The 14,480-nt window shown below is 47.2% G+C and overlaps 1 protein-coding gene across 1 annotated transcript; it reads right to left on the reverse strand.

The window, feature by feature from the left end:
* Positions 1-3,113: 3,113 nt before the first annotated feature.
* On the reverse strand, positions 3,114-14,143 carry PNN (pinin, desmosome associated protein). Its single transcript, XM_001513624.6, has 9 exons — positions 13,982-14,143; positions 12,018-12,089; positions 9,613-9,681; positions 8,409-8,481; positions 8,229-8,323; positions 7,452-7,527; positions 6,487-6,642; positions 6,261-6,399; positions 3,114-5,574 (listed from the first exon to the last, which is right to left on the reverse strand). Exons 1-9 carry the CDS (start codon positions 14,092-14,094, stop codon positions 4,184-4,186), a joined length of 2,184 nt encoding a protein of 727 aa, XP_001513674.3. The 5' UTR covers positions 14,095-14,143; the 3' UTR covers positions 3,114-4,183.
* Positions 14,144-14,480: the final 337 nt, after the last annotated feature.

The raw sequence follows: 14,480 nt of genomic DNA on the forward strand, positions 1-14,480 counted from the left end.
CCTGGTCCTGATCCAAATCCTGCTGCCCCTGCAGAAACTCCAGGGTCCAGGTTTCTGCTAGGTGGTGACCCTGCCTGGTCCACGAGCAGCTGCTGTTTCACCTGCTCTCTCAGACCCCTTTCTACGACCCTCCCACCAGCTCCACCCCTGCTGGGAACAGCAGGGAGGCATTTCTTCCCCAGTGGGGCCAGGTGTGATCTGCCCCAAACTCTGGGCCTGCTCATTGTTCTTCTATCTCCTAATCCAGGACGCGATTCAATCTTCCGGAAGAGAAACTTTTTTCCATACAGGGTCACCCCCCATGCTTTCCAGCCTTATGAAAACAATGCACCTTAAATCATTAAGGTTTGTGATGACCTGGATGTTGCAGAAAAGAGTCTTAAGATTGATGATGACCCGGATGTTGCAGAAAAGAGTTTTAAGATTGATTGATAAATGTGCTCTTTGGAGGGGCTAAATGGGTAAATAGGATTAACTGACTGAGTGACTAAATCGAAGCAGCTCTCCTCGATCTTGAAGGAGAGTGCTTCTCCCACTTTCTATAGGAGATTTTCTAGAGCCTTAAAATCAGGGTGATAATACATATGAGCCTTGTGCTGTCCATTTACACTGTCAGATGCTTCGACGGGAGTGTTTAGTACACTTCACTATTAATTATCTGACACCACAGGTGTTGATAATGATGGTATTTAGTGCTTACTTGGTGCCCTAAGTGCTGAAGTAGACATAATCACATCAGGCACAGTTCTAGTCGTATGAGCGTACAATCTATGATGAATTTCCAAATTCATCGTTTCCAAATCCTTCCTAATTGTACCTTCTGGATAGCCCAAAGTTTTACTGTTGCAGCAACTTTTCTCCAAGTCAGAGTCACGTATACCAGAATTAAGGCAGGTATCATCATTAATAATAATTATGGCATTTTTTATACACTATGTGCTAAGGACTGGGTTATCAGAGGGAACACCCACTGTTCCTGCCCCACACGAGGGGTCATAATCAACTTCCTTTTGCAAAAGAGTCAACTGAGGCATAATGAGGTTAAGTGACTTACCCAAGGTGACACAGTAGTGGAAGTGGGTCTTAACCCCAGAACCTCTTTGTGGAAATAGTATTTATTAAGTGCTTACTGTGTGCAGAGGACTGTACTAAACAGTGGAAGAGGCTACACAGGTGGGAAAAAATAGACACAGGCCCTGTCCCTAGAGGGGCTCAAAACCTATGACTCCTTATCTCCCGAATCCCAGGGCCATGCCTCTCCACCAGGCCCCACCACCCCTCAATAATCTTCATAAGAAATAATGTATTCATATAAATGTCTATCTCCCCGTCTAGACAGTAAGCTATTGAGCAGGGAAAATGTCCGCTAATTCCATGGTATTGCACTCTCCCAAGTGCTTGTTACAGTGCTCTGCACATAGTAAGTTCTCAGTAAATAGGATTGATTTGATTGATCAGCAGTAAGGTCCATAAAAAGTTCCTTGGTGCCTTTTTTTTAAGCACTTCCTATGTTCTAAGCACTGTGCTAAATACCAGTGATAGATACAAGATAATCTAAATGGACAACAGCCCGTGTTCCATCGAGGACTCATAATTTAAGAGAAAAAGAGAGCTGGTATTACTAAAAATCCAACGATGCAACAATCCAATAGCATAAATCCTTGAGGAAGAGAATTTGCCCTGTTCTTCAGCCACTTCCTGCTGGGATCCTTGCAGCTACTGAAAAGTCACGCTTAACATGAAGCAGGAGGTGGTCAGCTCTGTGTCCACTCCGGGCCTGTCTCTTTCCTGGGGAAAAGTTCTAAGTGGTGTTGAAGAAATCTGTTCTCTTGCTTTTTGAATTGGCTTTCAGAGATGACTTCTGCCCCCCTGAAGCTAAGGGAGGCACTCAACCCTGAGTCATCTGGCTCAGGTTGGTGGCTTTGAGAGCCATTTCTTTCACCAGGTGAGCACTTGCTGCTAAATTAGTTTTGAAAACCTTTCCTTATATCATGCAATATACATTTTAAAGAAACTTCTCTATGGATCTCTCATAAAAATCTCTAGCATTTTTAACAAATAGACGAACTTTCTGTAAAATGGGGGTTGGATGGCACCAATACAACTGTGCAATGTTGACAAGCTTTTAAGTTACAGTGGAGATTGAAACAGAGTCCATTTGAAACCATCCAGGATGGAATCTATTAAAACTATTACCACCACCATATAGAATTTCAGTGGGCATTTAAAAGGCCAGTACAGTAGGGCTAAAAAAAACCAACCAACCACTGGGCAAATGATCGAATGCTCTCTGGTTTTGCCTAAGTGATATACTGGTTGCCATCTGAATGTGGATGGTCAGATTTAAATGTGTCCTACAACATATGGGTGTTTAAAGCCATGAAGGGGACATTCCAGAACTCCTAACTCATGGCAACCATTATTACTTATAATTTCCATTTCAATACCTGTTCTCCCTCTCTCAAGACTGAGGGTCACTGTGCCCGGACCTGATCACCATCTACTTGGCACCAGTGCTTAACACACTGAAAAGCTTAATATTTCCTTATGTATTTTAACAAGCAGGTGCCCCCCCCCCCCCATCTCATTTCTCCACACACTACCACTTTGGCATTTTCAGGGCTTAAGCTCTAATTTTTACTCCGTCATTTAACTCTTGGGATTTCAGGAAAAGGTGGGAAAACCTCTGAGCTGAACAGGGGGAAGATGTCCACCAAGCCCTCCGCACGCAAGCCCTCAAGTATCACTGATGACAGCACGTTGGGCTAAACCGGTTCATTTCTGTCCTCTCTCCACACAGGAGGAGTCTAATAGGTGTTTCCAGAACCAGTGGGCCCTGTTCATCTGTTTGCAGTTTCTCTCCCCTTAACCCTCATATTCCTCAGCTCCCTCGGAGAGCGGTAGGAGGTTCAACCAGACTCTTACCCTGGGAACCCCCACTTGAAAAAGTTGGGGAGTACTGCTTTTCTGCTTTTTTTCAAAAAACAGTCAAAGTACGAACCGGACAAGAAAGTGAAGTCATTTTTGAACTTTGTTCTTTAATGTAACCTCTTTTGAACTACTTTAAGAGGGACAAGTTAACAGAAATAGTAGTCTTAGGCATCCACACACAATAGTCTAAGCCACATTTATTTGCACATGTACAGTATAGGCCAACAGATGTACTCTAAGTTCATACAAAATTATAAAACAATACAATTTGATAATCACCTGGTACACTATATATAATATACATATATATATCTCACTGCTTCGCTAACACATTCACCGAGCTTAGACTTGAGTTTCTCCTCTTAGTTTTTACACTTTCTCAAATATTCGCAAAAGAAACAATCACTGGCATCAGGCTCAGCTGAAGCCAACGGAACACTAAAACCACGACTGCTCCCCGCTTTACATTTTTTGACCGCCCAGGGCACGGTGCTCTCCGTTCTAGGGAGAAGGCGGGCGGTAGTGACATTTTCTCTCCAGAACAAAGGCGACGGTGCCGCTGCCGTTCGGTAAGACCGTCAGCCTTCGCTCTTTTGCTCCACGTACGGTTCGAGGAACAGAGAAAAAAATAAGTGGACGTGGAAGAAAGGTGAGTGAACTTTAAAAGGGAGGAGCGACGACGACAGTGGGCACGGACCATTGCTTTGGGGGAAGTCACGCCCTCTCAGTGGAACTCAATTAAAAGCGGTGAAAAGCGGGTAGTTCTTCCGAAAAATAAAAATGTTATTTTAAAAGCCTCCTCCGGGGCACCTCAAGTATACGGCGGCAATGCTGTTAAACCGATCCCCGGGAGGACGTCCCGCACGTCGCCGTCTCGAGAACGATTTTTTAAAAACGTACATTTATTTCTACAAAAACAAAGTATAATAGGGAATCGGAGGTGGACAGACACACACGCCTAAGATTTACCTACAGAAATGTACAGGTTTCTCGCTGAGGGCTATGGAGCAGTTAAAAAAGATGACAAGGGCTGTGAATCTCGTTTTTATTTCTTTTTTCCATTTTTCCGGAACTTCACATAATTTTGAGAGCTCTTACAAAATTATGTAAAAAGTACAAGAACGTCTGGTAAACAAACAGTCTCTGCATTTTTCCAAAAAGAATTTTACAACATGCGATTCTTAAGGCAGCCTCCTCCCGCCAAGGAAAGGGATTTCTCCGAGCCGGGTCTCCGGCGGCCCGGCTTCTTCCGTCAACGCCTCTTGTCCTTCCTATCTGCCTTGCGGTCTCTCTCACTCCTCGCGGGCCTCTTGCCCGACCGACTACTTTCTGACACCGACCTCTTTCGGGCGGACCCTCGGGAGCTCTTATCCTTGGCTCCTTTGGCGTCTCTGCCGCTACCCTTCGAAGCCTTGTGGCTCCTGTCTAGTCCCGAAGGGTCCCTCCGCTTGCGCTCCGCGCTCCTCCTGCGCTTCCTATCCCGCTCGTGACCCCGGCCTCGACTGCGACTCCTACTCTGGCTGCTGCTGCTGCTGCTGCTGCTGCTCCCTCTGCTGCTGCTTCCGCTAGAGCTGCTGCTGCTGCTGGAACTAGTGCGGCTGCTGCTGCTGCCGCTGCTGGAGCTGCTGCCGCTACTGCTGCTGCTCGAACTACTACTGCTGGAGCTGCTGCTGCTGCTGCGGCTTCTGCTCTGACTGCTCTTGTTCCTCCCTCGTCCCCCGCTTCCGCTCCGCGTCTTGACTCCGCTGGCGGCGGGCGCCGCCGGCAGCTGCCCAGGCGGCGCTTCGGCCCGGCCGAGGGACTCTACGGCAAATTCCTTCTTCTCCGGCTCCCGGCCCGGCTCTTCGGTGGCCTCAGGCGGCGGTCGGGCAGGAGGCGGCGGCGAGGTGTCGGGCCGAGGCCGGGCCGGGGGCCGGGCCGGGGAGCGGGCCTGAGGCGGGGCCGGGGGCCGGGCCTGAGGCGGGGCCGGGGCCGGGGCCGGGGCCGGGGCCGGCCCCTGGACGCCGAGCTGAACTGGGGGCCCGGGCTCTAGCTGGACTTCGGCTTCCTTTTCCCGCTTCCCCTCCGATCTGCTCTCCACTGCTGGCTCTCCGCCACTTTCCTTCTCGGGAGAACTAGGCTTACCTTCCTTCTCGGACCGGGTCGCACACTCCACCTCTGCCTCCGTTTCTCCGCTAACCTCGGCTCCCGGGGGCTCCACCCTTTCTACTTGGTTCGTTTCCATAGCCTCCCGCTCCTCATCCACCACCCCGACGCCATCTCCCCGCTCTCTGAGATCCACCGCGTTTTCGGGGTGACTATCCTGCTCCTTCTCTATCTCCCGCACCTCCGTCTCCTCCTCCCTCTTATTCTCGGGTTCCTGTCTCTGCTCTACCTCTTCCTGTTCTTTCTCGGGATCGCTCTGAGCTGCCCCTACTTCTTTCTCCTCTTCCTCTCCTGCTTCCTCTATTTCTACGTCATTGTGCTGGTTACCTGTCTCCTCCATCTCTTCCTCACGCTGAGCCACCTTACCCACTTGTTCCACCTTCTTTTCTTCCGTGTGCACCACCTGGTGTTCTTTTTCCTTCATAGATTGTCTTCTAGGTCTAGCCTCCATTTTATTTATTTGTTCTGCAAATTCATTGCGTCTATTTTCAAATATCGCTGAGGAACGAGAGACAGAGGAAATACGGTCAATACACGAGAGGAGTTCAGAGCCGACTTTACTAATGGGCTAGCGATAAAGTCAGAATCATCCGAACACTTTCTCCGCTCGGAGCGTTATGCTACGGAAAGCGAACGTCAACACGCAACGTGCTGGCGATGACGCTTTACAAAAGTGGAAGAAGAAATCAAGTGAAAAGTAGTAACGCCGTGTTATTCTAATCGAAGAAAATCACGGTCAATTTTTCATTATACTTAGGCGTAGATATGAGAAAGGACGATGCTTCTGTTTAACTGAACTAGTTTGATGCCGCTGCACGTAACAGTTCTGTTCCCAAGGAGACACACAGTCACCACACTGGCAGCACTTAGATTTGCAAAAGAGCTCCCTCCACGGAATCTCCCCCCAGGCCGATTTAATAACATTTACAGGACCTGTCTATCGGTGATAAGAGTAGCAAGCAAAGAAAAGCCATCTTATGCAAATGTTTTAGATACATGTGCAAATTGCTCTACACAAATTAAATTCCCACCCCAAATTCAGTGATTTTGATATATAAATCTTCCAAAATTCTGACATTCGTTTCAGGTTCCAAATAAAAGCTAAATGAGCTAAAAGTAGATGAATAATAAAAGATGCATTCTCCAATAAAACAGTTTTATTTGACCTACCCATCTACACTCACCATTCAGCTTTCTCTGTGACTCGTCTATTAGCTTTTGGGTAGCTGGACACATTCTTCCAGGAATATAAAACAAATGGGGCTTTGTCTTGGTTCTGATGTATTTAATAATCTTAGAATTATGCTCATTCCATTCTTCTTGCTAATCAAAAAGGGGAAAAAAAAAATCAATATTTTGGAATGGCTCCAGTTCCAAAATTAAAACTCATAAGACTCACCGATTACTCACCAATTGAGCAAGTTCAACCTTTTGTTCCAAAAGCCGTAGTTCTGTCTGTTTAGCTCGCCTCTCTTCGAACAGCTCCCGTCTTTCATTTTCAACCTGCTTTCGCTCTTCTTCGGCCTGAACTTCAAGTTTCTGTTCAATTTCCTGACGCCGTTTTTGCTAAAAAATACGTAATTTATTTTAGTATTCACTACTGCCACTGATAAAAGGATCTTCAAAGTCTGCTACTGGATTTCCATTCCACTTAAAGCTAAACTCCTGGCAGGAAAGATCCGTGTTCCTTTAAACATGTGAGAACCCTAGCACACTTCCATTAGCCAGTCAATGTGTTCTGCTTAGGTCAAGATGGATAAGGTTCCAGCTACATAACCTTCCTTTTCCTAATATGTGAATCAAAATGGTACAATAGCTACAAAAATGTAGATTAAAAATATTTCATGAAAACTCCCAAGCCTCAGAGAACAGAGAACCTGCAAGTGTCCAAACTAATTAAAAGCATGGTTGAAGAGCCTCTGTCCCCATTTCCAGTTGAATGTCCATAACCTGCACACCTATTATCTGGTAATTCAGTTAGTTCAGATAAACTAACTGATGTAAATTGCGTCAGCATCACTCCAAACTGGGGTTTGGGTATGAGAACTAGCAAATTTTTGAACTAGCCCCGATCCCAGTTACTTTTGATAGGTTCATCTGGTACAACACCTTGCACAGATGAAGCACTCTATAAATCCTAATATGCACAAACTGAATTTAAAAATAATCCTGGGGAAAGCTAAGGGGTAGCAGAATCAAAGTATCTCAATAACTTCTTCAAAGGCACACCATCTTTCCTTACTTATATCTGCGATTTGGCTGAAGTAGAGCCAATGTTAAAAATTTGGCTGAAGTAAAGCCAATGTTAAATTAACATGCACTGACAAGCGACTGTGTTTCTGAAAACAGTCAAAGCAAGCAAGCATTTAACATACCCTTTCCGTAGCCACAGTAGACTCCTGTTTAAATTTCTGAAGGGTGCCCATCAACAAGCCAAATATACGTCGATTCCTGAAGAGGAATAAGAGTGAAAAAAGTTTAAACAGGTTTTCCTTCATTAAATCTCTTTACCACATCCTACCAAAGGAAATCTAGACCAAAAACATTAGAAAATTGTTTCAACTTTCTCTCCCACCAAAACCATGAAGCCGAGCCAATTAAACAATTGAAGAGGAGTACTGGAAGGTGAAGCAAAATAAAACGAAGAATGACGCTTTAAAAGGAAAGCGGTGAATTTCATGGTAACAAAATTGACCCTACTGATAACATATTTTTACTAAGCTAAAAGCCAACAGCCCCCCACCAAAAAGCCCACCACCACCTGTCCCCATCTGAACCTAGCAGAGCAAAAGTGTTCAAAACAAAAACAACAAAAATGAAGCTATCCAAATATCTAATAAACTGTTCCCTGCCCACAAAGAGCTGCAAGAGCCCAATCCCCACACTATAGGACTACATTCATAAGAAAAGTACAAGCGGAGCTGGGAAGAATTAGTATTAATGAAAGCAGACAACAGCTTGTCATTTCCTTTAGAAAGCAGCTAGTCACTGAGTCCTGTTAAGGCAGGACACAAGCATAGCCCAAATCCTGCATTTGTTTTTTTTTTTTTTAAACCTCAGACAGGACAATGTCCAACGAGCAATGGGAACCTAGTCATACTGGCCCATAATGAAATCCTACTGCATAGTTTAAGAAAGTCTATGAAAGGCACCTTTGTTTTCCTTTTTCATCCATATTTTGATCTTGAATAAGGTCTCGACGTGTTCGTTCTTTGGAGGTAGCCACAACTGAGGACTGCAACGCTGGCTGAAAGAGGCAAGGAAGATATAGTGTGGAACAAATTATTAAACATGTCCACCCCACCGCCCTCAATTCTTATTCACCACAATACCTTTTTAACGTCATCATCCTCTGCGTCGCTTTCCTGGCGTGATTCTCTTCTTGTCCGACGCTCCCCACCCAGCCTAGTGTAAAAGGAGGGAGAGTTAAAGAGTCTAGCAGAAATGGAGGCAACTGGCCATCCAAGTTAAAGTGCCCTTCTGCTGTGGGTGGGAACAGGGAACCTATGCCCAAAAGCTCAGCCCCCCCAACCTAATGAACCATAACATCAACTCTTGGTGCCCCCCGTCCAAAAGTACCTGCGACCCCATGAACCACTTGCCATTTTTAGATGCAAGGGTAGAATAAATCCAGATTGGGCCTATTAAGGTAATGCACTCATCTCAGTTGTTGTACTAGCAGACGCCAATAAAAACACTACTAATTGAACCCATCCCTTCTTTGTTAGGAAGTTCAATTGATAGATTCTTCCAAAATGATTGGTTTTCAAAGTAGGAACACTCACTACATCATATAATAGAAACAAAATGGAAGGAATGTCCCTCAAAGTGAAGAGTTAAGAAAATGGCCTTCCAAAAATAGGATGGATATCAGTAGGTCTAAGTGAAAAAAAGTTGCCAATTGTATTAGCTGGCAAATGCAGTCTAGGGTATCATTAAATACAAATGTCTGGGTATCATCTCAGGCTAAGAGCTGAACATGAGAAGGCAGTAAAGTGTCAGTATGAAAAAAATAATCAATGTGGCCCTGGGATGTATCTACACAGAAGTAAGGATTATTTCACTAATTTTATGACCCAAATTCATTTTGTAATATCTAAAGATGATCGTACCTATGCTATCATTCACCACCCTCTATTTGTAATTTTCGTCAGATTTCAAGCTTTCTGAGGGCACACCTTTTCTGTTTCCCCACTCCTGTCCTGCCAAGCATCAAGCCTTGTGCCCAAGAAATACTTTCACTCTTGTTACAATCTTGAAATCAATTGTAGTGAATGTCTTTTTCTCCACAGGAACTGGATAATTTACCCAGTACCAGTACTAACTGCACTGATAATAGTAAGAATTAAAAAAAAAATTAGAGGCAGATCATTAAATAGGAGAACAGTGAGAAAGAGATACTATCACTGCTGGGAATTTAGTCCTGATTCCTCAATTTACAAAATGAGAAAAGCTTCAATGCTTCAAATGATTCCCCCCAGCCCCGGCCCCCTGCAGTGGTTGGGGAGTGGGGAGAAATCAACCAATGTAACATACCTATTGACTGCCCCTTCAAGATCTCTCTGTTTGGCTGGGGGTCCTCCTCCACTATCAGAGAATCCACGCCTAGACAAAAAAAGTAAGAGTAATAAATATTAGATTGGGCTCTTAACATTGACAAATTCAAACTAACATTGGAATCCATATCAAAGATTCTTTACAATAAACCTCTTTCCTAGGGTTTTTCAATCTTCCTCAATTGCAAAGTATTTCTTAAAAAATAAATTTTTTTTTTTAAAGAAAATCTTTACATTATTGAGATTAGGAGATGTGCTCACACAGTACATCGGGGTAGTACTGGGATTAGAACTCCGGTTTCCTGATGCCCAGTCTTGTACTCCCCTCTCTAGGCCACTCACTTTCTACACTGTGACAATAGTAATGAAAGCTTTTAGAAGCAAAATAGGCAACGAAACTCGATTTTATAAGGTCCTCGGGGGCTCCTCTTTAGAATAGAAATATTTTTAAGAACAAAAACCCAACATTACCCAATGATCCTTAGTGCCCAAAGGAACCCTTGCAATGCTTGGTTTCAGTTCCCAAACTCTGGATTTGACTCTCCAAACAGAGCAGCAGCAGAGTTATAGAAAAGTGTGACAAGAAGCACATAAACCCTGAAGAGCCTTTATAACTTCCACAGGTGCAAAGTTTCAAGTTAAAGTTTGGATGACAGGGGGTGGAGCAGATCTAGTTAAGGAGCCTGAATATAAATTAATAGACAGAGCAGCAGTTGCAACAAAATGAGCCAAATATTCCAAAGTTCTTATAGAACTGTGCATCCACTTAGTAGGAAGCCTATAAAGACAGCCAATCTTGAAAACACTTTATCAAGTTGCTCTCTTTTACATTCAGAGTGATAGGCATGCAAAAGCACAAAAGGAAAAAATAGACCCAAAATATACACAAAATTTTGCTTATAATTTTCTTATAATATTTTTAAATGACACGTTTAACAAAATATACCCACTACACAGGAATTGGAAATTCCCAATGATTTCCCAATGCATTAACCTTATTTTAATGGCATTTGTTAAGTGCTTATTATGTGCCAGGCACTGTAACAAGCCCTGAGATAGACATATGCTTATCGGGATGAACACAGTCCATGGTCCACCTGGGGTTCAGTACTGATCCATTTTACAGATAAGGTAACTGAGGCATAGAAGTTAAGTGACACAGACTCACAGAGCAGACAAGTGGCAGAGCAGAGATTAGAACCCAGGTCCTCTGACTCCTGGGCCCAATCTCTTTCCACTAAGTCATGCAGTTTTATATAAACGCAACAACCAAGCAAGTTTTCTGATATGGTTGCAAAAATAATTAGAAAAAGTTGGCATGTTGCAGCTTCAATGGGCATATCAGGTACAATTAAAAAAGAAATCGAGATTTGAATTATGCCTATTATGGCACTGAACAAGAGGGTTTTGGTAGAAACTTAGAGACTTCTCAAGATGGTGATGTAGGTAAAAATCCAGTGTAACTCTGTCAGCTCTAGCTCTCTTCTATTTATCAATCAACCTATGGTATTCACTGAGCGCTTACTACGGGCAGAGCACTGTATTAAGCACCTGGGGGAGTACACTACAACATTTAACAGACAAGTTCTCTGTCTGGTCCTCAGTGTTCCCCTACTGCAACCCAGCTCCCATGCCTCGCTCCTGCCAAGCAGATGTAGGGAAGCGAACCTCCTCAATTGCTTTTGATCTCTTGCTCCCTCCCACTTCACAGGAGGTTGACCACTGCTTGCCCCAGAGTCCTTCTAAACTCACATCTCCTGGGAGTCTCCTTCCCTTATTGATCTCTCATCTCCCAAATCTGTTCCTGCCCCCCGCCACTACCTCACTTGGGTACTCACCTGCACCCACCACTTTATCTATCCCACCTTTACACTTTATTGCTTGCCGTGTCTACAACTCATTTTAGGGTCTGTCTCCCCCCCACCCCATACTTTTGACAGTAAGATCCTCAAGGGCAGGAAAACTATGCCTGTTAACTCCCCTGTACTCTCCCAAGCGCTCAGTACACTGCTATGCAGAGGACGCATTCAAATCAATGAATACCAAGGGTCTGTAGGCACCATTAGGAAAATAAACAGATGACTAGGGATTACTTAAAATGAGGTTTAAAATAAAACTGGTCTTGATTTGTCATATCTATGATATATTTTGCATTACTGTATTTGTTATATACTTATTCTAGGCTGTGGGCCGTTGCTGGGCAAGGACTGTCTCTATCTGTTGCCGAACTGTACTTTCCAAGCGCTTAGTACGGTGCTCTGCACACAGTAAGCGCTCAATAGATACGACTGAATGAATTATTACATAAGGGCAGACCTTAATCTTAATGGGTAACAAGAAACACCCTAGAGAGTTGGAATACATTTTGCCAGGGGTTTTTCTTACCTCAATAACAAGCTGCCACGGCCCCTACCTCCACCAGGGCCTGAGAGGGCCAGCAATCGGGCTTGGATGGGTCTGCAAAAGACACGGTAGAGATGTGGGGATGAAGTTTTCCTCGAGAGGCCGGACCGCCGACCACCTCCCACGGGGTGGGCCACAAAGAAGCCCGGCGTGGCGATGGGGCCCATGACTTCCAAGGCAGGACTGGCCAAGAATGGGGTTCAGCCAGGCCCCCCGAACCCAGCCAAAGGGGGGGACCCTGCGATGCGGCTTTACGGCCTTTCGCCTTGAAGCGGCGTGACTTATTATAACAACACTGATAATAATGGTAGCATTTGTTAAGCGCTTACTACGTGCCATGCACTGTTCTAAGCGCTGGGGTAGATACAAGGTAATCAGGTTGTCTCAAGTGGGGCTCAGAGTCTTCACCCCCATTTTCCAGATGAGGGAAATGGGGCACAGATAATAATAATGGCATTTATTAAGCGCTTACTATGGAAAACGCTTCTAAGCGGTGGGGAGGATACAAGGTGATCAGATTGTCCCATGTGGGGCTGACACTCTTCACCCCCATTTTCCAGATGAGGGAACTGAGGCACATAATAATAATTATGGCAGGTATTAAGCGATTACTAATGGGCAAAGCACTGCTTTAAGCGCTGCGGAGGATATAAAGTGATCGGGTTATCCCACGTGGGGCTCACAGTCTTAATGCTTAGAGAAGCAGCGTGGCTCAGTGCAAAGAGCCCGGGCTTGGGAGTCAGAGGTCACGGGTTCGAATCCCAACTCCGCCGCTTGTCAGCTGGGTGACTTTGGGCAAGTCACTTCACTTCTCTGTGCCTCAGTCCCCTCATCTGCAAAATGGGGATGAAGACGGTGAGCCCCACATGGGACAACCCGATCACCTTGTATATATTCTAGCACTTAGAAGAGTGCTTGGCACAGAGTAAGCGCGTAACAAATGCCATCATTATTATTACCAACGCCCACTTTTACAGTTGAGGTGACTGAAGCCCAGAGAGGTGAAGTGATTTACCCAAAGTCCCCCAGCTGACGAGTGGCGGAGGCGGGATTGGTACCCACGACCCCCGGACTCCCGGGCTCTGCCCGCTGCGCCCCGCTAACCCACAGCCTGTCTGCTGTGTGACCTCGGGCCGGTCCCTTCGCTTCTCTGGGCCTCCGTTTCCTCCTCCGGAAAACGGGGTGGGGGAGGGGGTACCGTAATTACTACGGGACCCACGCGGGAGGTTACCGTAATTAACACGGGACCCACGCGCGGGGGGGGGGACCGTAATTATTACGAGACCCACGAGGGGGGTACCGTAATTACTACGGGACCCACGCGAGAGGTTACCGTAATTACTACGGGACCCACGCGCGGGGGGGGTACCGTAATTATTACGAGACCCACGAGGGGGGTACCGTAATTACTACGGGACCCAAAGCGGGGGGGGGGGGGTACCGTAATTACTACGGGACCAAAGCGGGGGGGGGGTACCGTAATTACTACGGGACCAAAGCGGGGGGGGGGTACCGTAATTATTAGGAGACCGACACGGTGGGTTACCGTAATTACCACGGGACCCACGCGGGGGCGGGGGCCGTAATTATTCTTATGACTGCGGCCGGCCGTTCTACGCGTGGTGCCGAGGCGGTGCGGATGATGGCGCGCCAAGCCGCCCCTCCTCCCGCCGGGTCCCCCTCCCCCTCCCCTCCCCCCCCCCGCCCATGCACGCGCCCCTCCTCCCCCCCGGCACGCGCGCCCCCGGGCAGGGCGGCCTCCGCGGGCACGTGGGCAGGCGGCCGCCCCTTTCTCCCTCCCCCCGGGCAGGGCGGGACCCCGCGGCCTCCGGGGGCCGGGTGGACGGCCGGGCCTCCCCGCAGGCCTGCGGATGACCGACCGCCCGCCCTGCCCGCGGCCAGCGGGGTCGTCCCGGCCGCCCCCTCCCCGATTCCCGAGCGCTCACCTGACGTCGTTTGGGTCCCGGCCGGTGAGCTTACGGATATTCTCGTCCACATTCTTCAGGCTCTCCTTGGCCTTCTCCAGCTGCTCCTGCAAAGTTCTCACGGCCACCGCCATCTTCTCCCGCTCCCGCCGCCACAGGCCGCCTGGCGCCGGGCGCCGCCGAGTCTCGCGAGAGCCGGGCCGGACGGACAGCGCCCACGGGCCAATGGCGCCGCGGCCCCTATTGCCCCGCGAGCCAATCAGCGGCCGAGGGCGGGCGTGAACTCGCCGCCGGGGGATCCCGACCAATGAAAAGCCCGGGATTCCGCCCCGCCGGTGACGTCACGGGGGAGGTCGGCACCGCCCCCAGGCGGGGTGGCCCCTCGGCTTCTCGCCTTTTTGGGTGGATTCTCACCCAGAGCCGGGCCCACCTTTTCCATCACTGCTGCCCCGGGGCGCGTCATCATAATAATGTTGGTATTGGTTAAGCGCTTACTCTGTGCAGAGCACTGTTCTAAGCG

The sequence above is a fragment of the Ornithorhynchus anatinus genome, chromosome 14 (assembly GCF_004115215.2).
Source record: "Ornithorhynchus anatinus isolate Pmale09 chromosome 14, mOrnAna1.pri.v4, whole genome shotgun sequence".
NCBI classification, from domain to species: domain Eukaryota; kingdom Metazoa; phylum Chordata; class Mammalia; order Monotremata; family Ornithorhynchidae; genus Ornithorhynchus; species Ornithorhynchus anatinus.

What these genes read in the sequence shown, in the direction of transcription:
- PNN (XM_001513624.6), bottom strand. Translation starts at nt 14,094, where the DNA reads ATGGCGGTGGCCGTGAGAACTTTGCAGGAGCAGCTGGAGAAGGCCAAG. An exon ending in CGGGACCCAAACGACGTCAG is followed by an intron (nt 12,090 to 13,981) that starts GTGAGCGCTCGG and finishes TGTCTTTTGCAG; the next exon opens with ACCCATCCAAGCCCGATTGC. An exon ending in AGGTTGAACTTGCTCAATTG is followed by an intron (nt 6,400 to 6,486) that starts GTGAGTAATCGG and finishes CTTTTTGATTAG; the next exon opens with CAAGAAGAATGGAATGAGCA.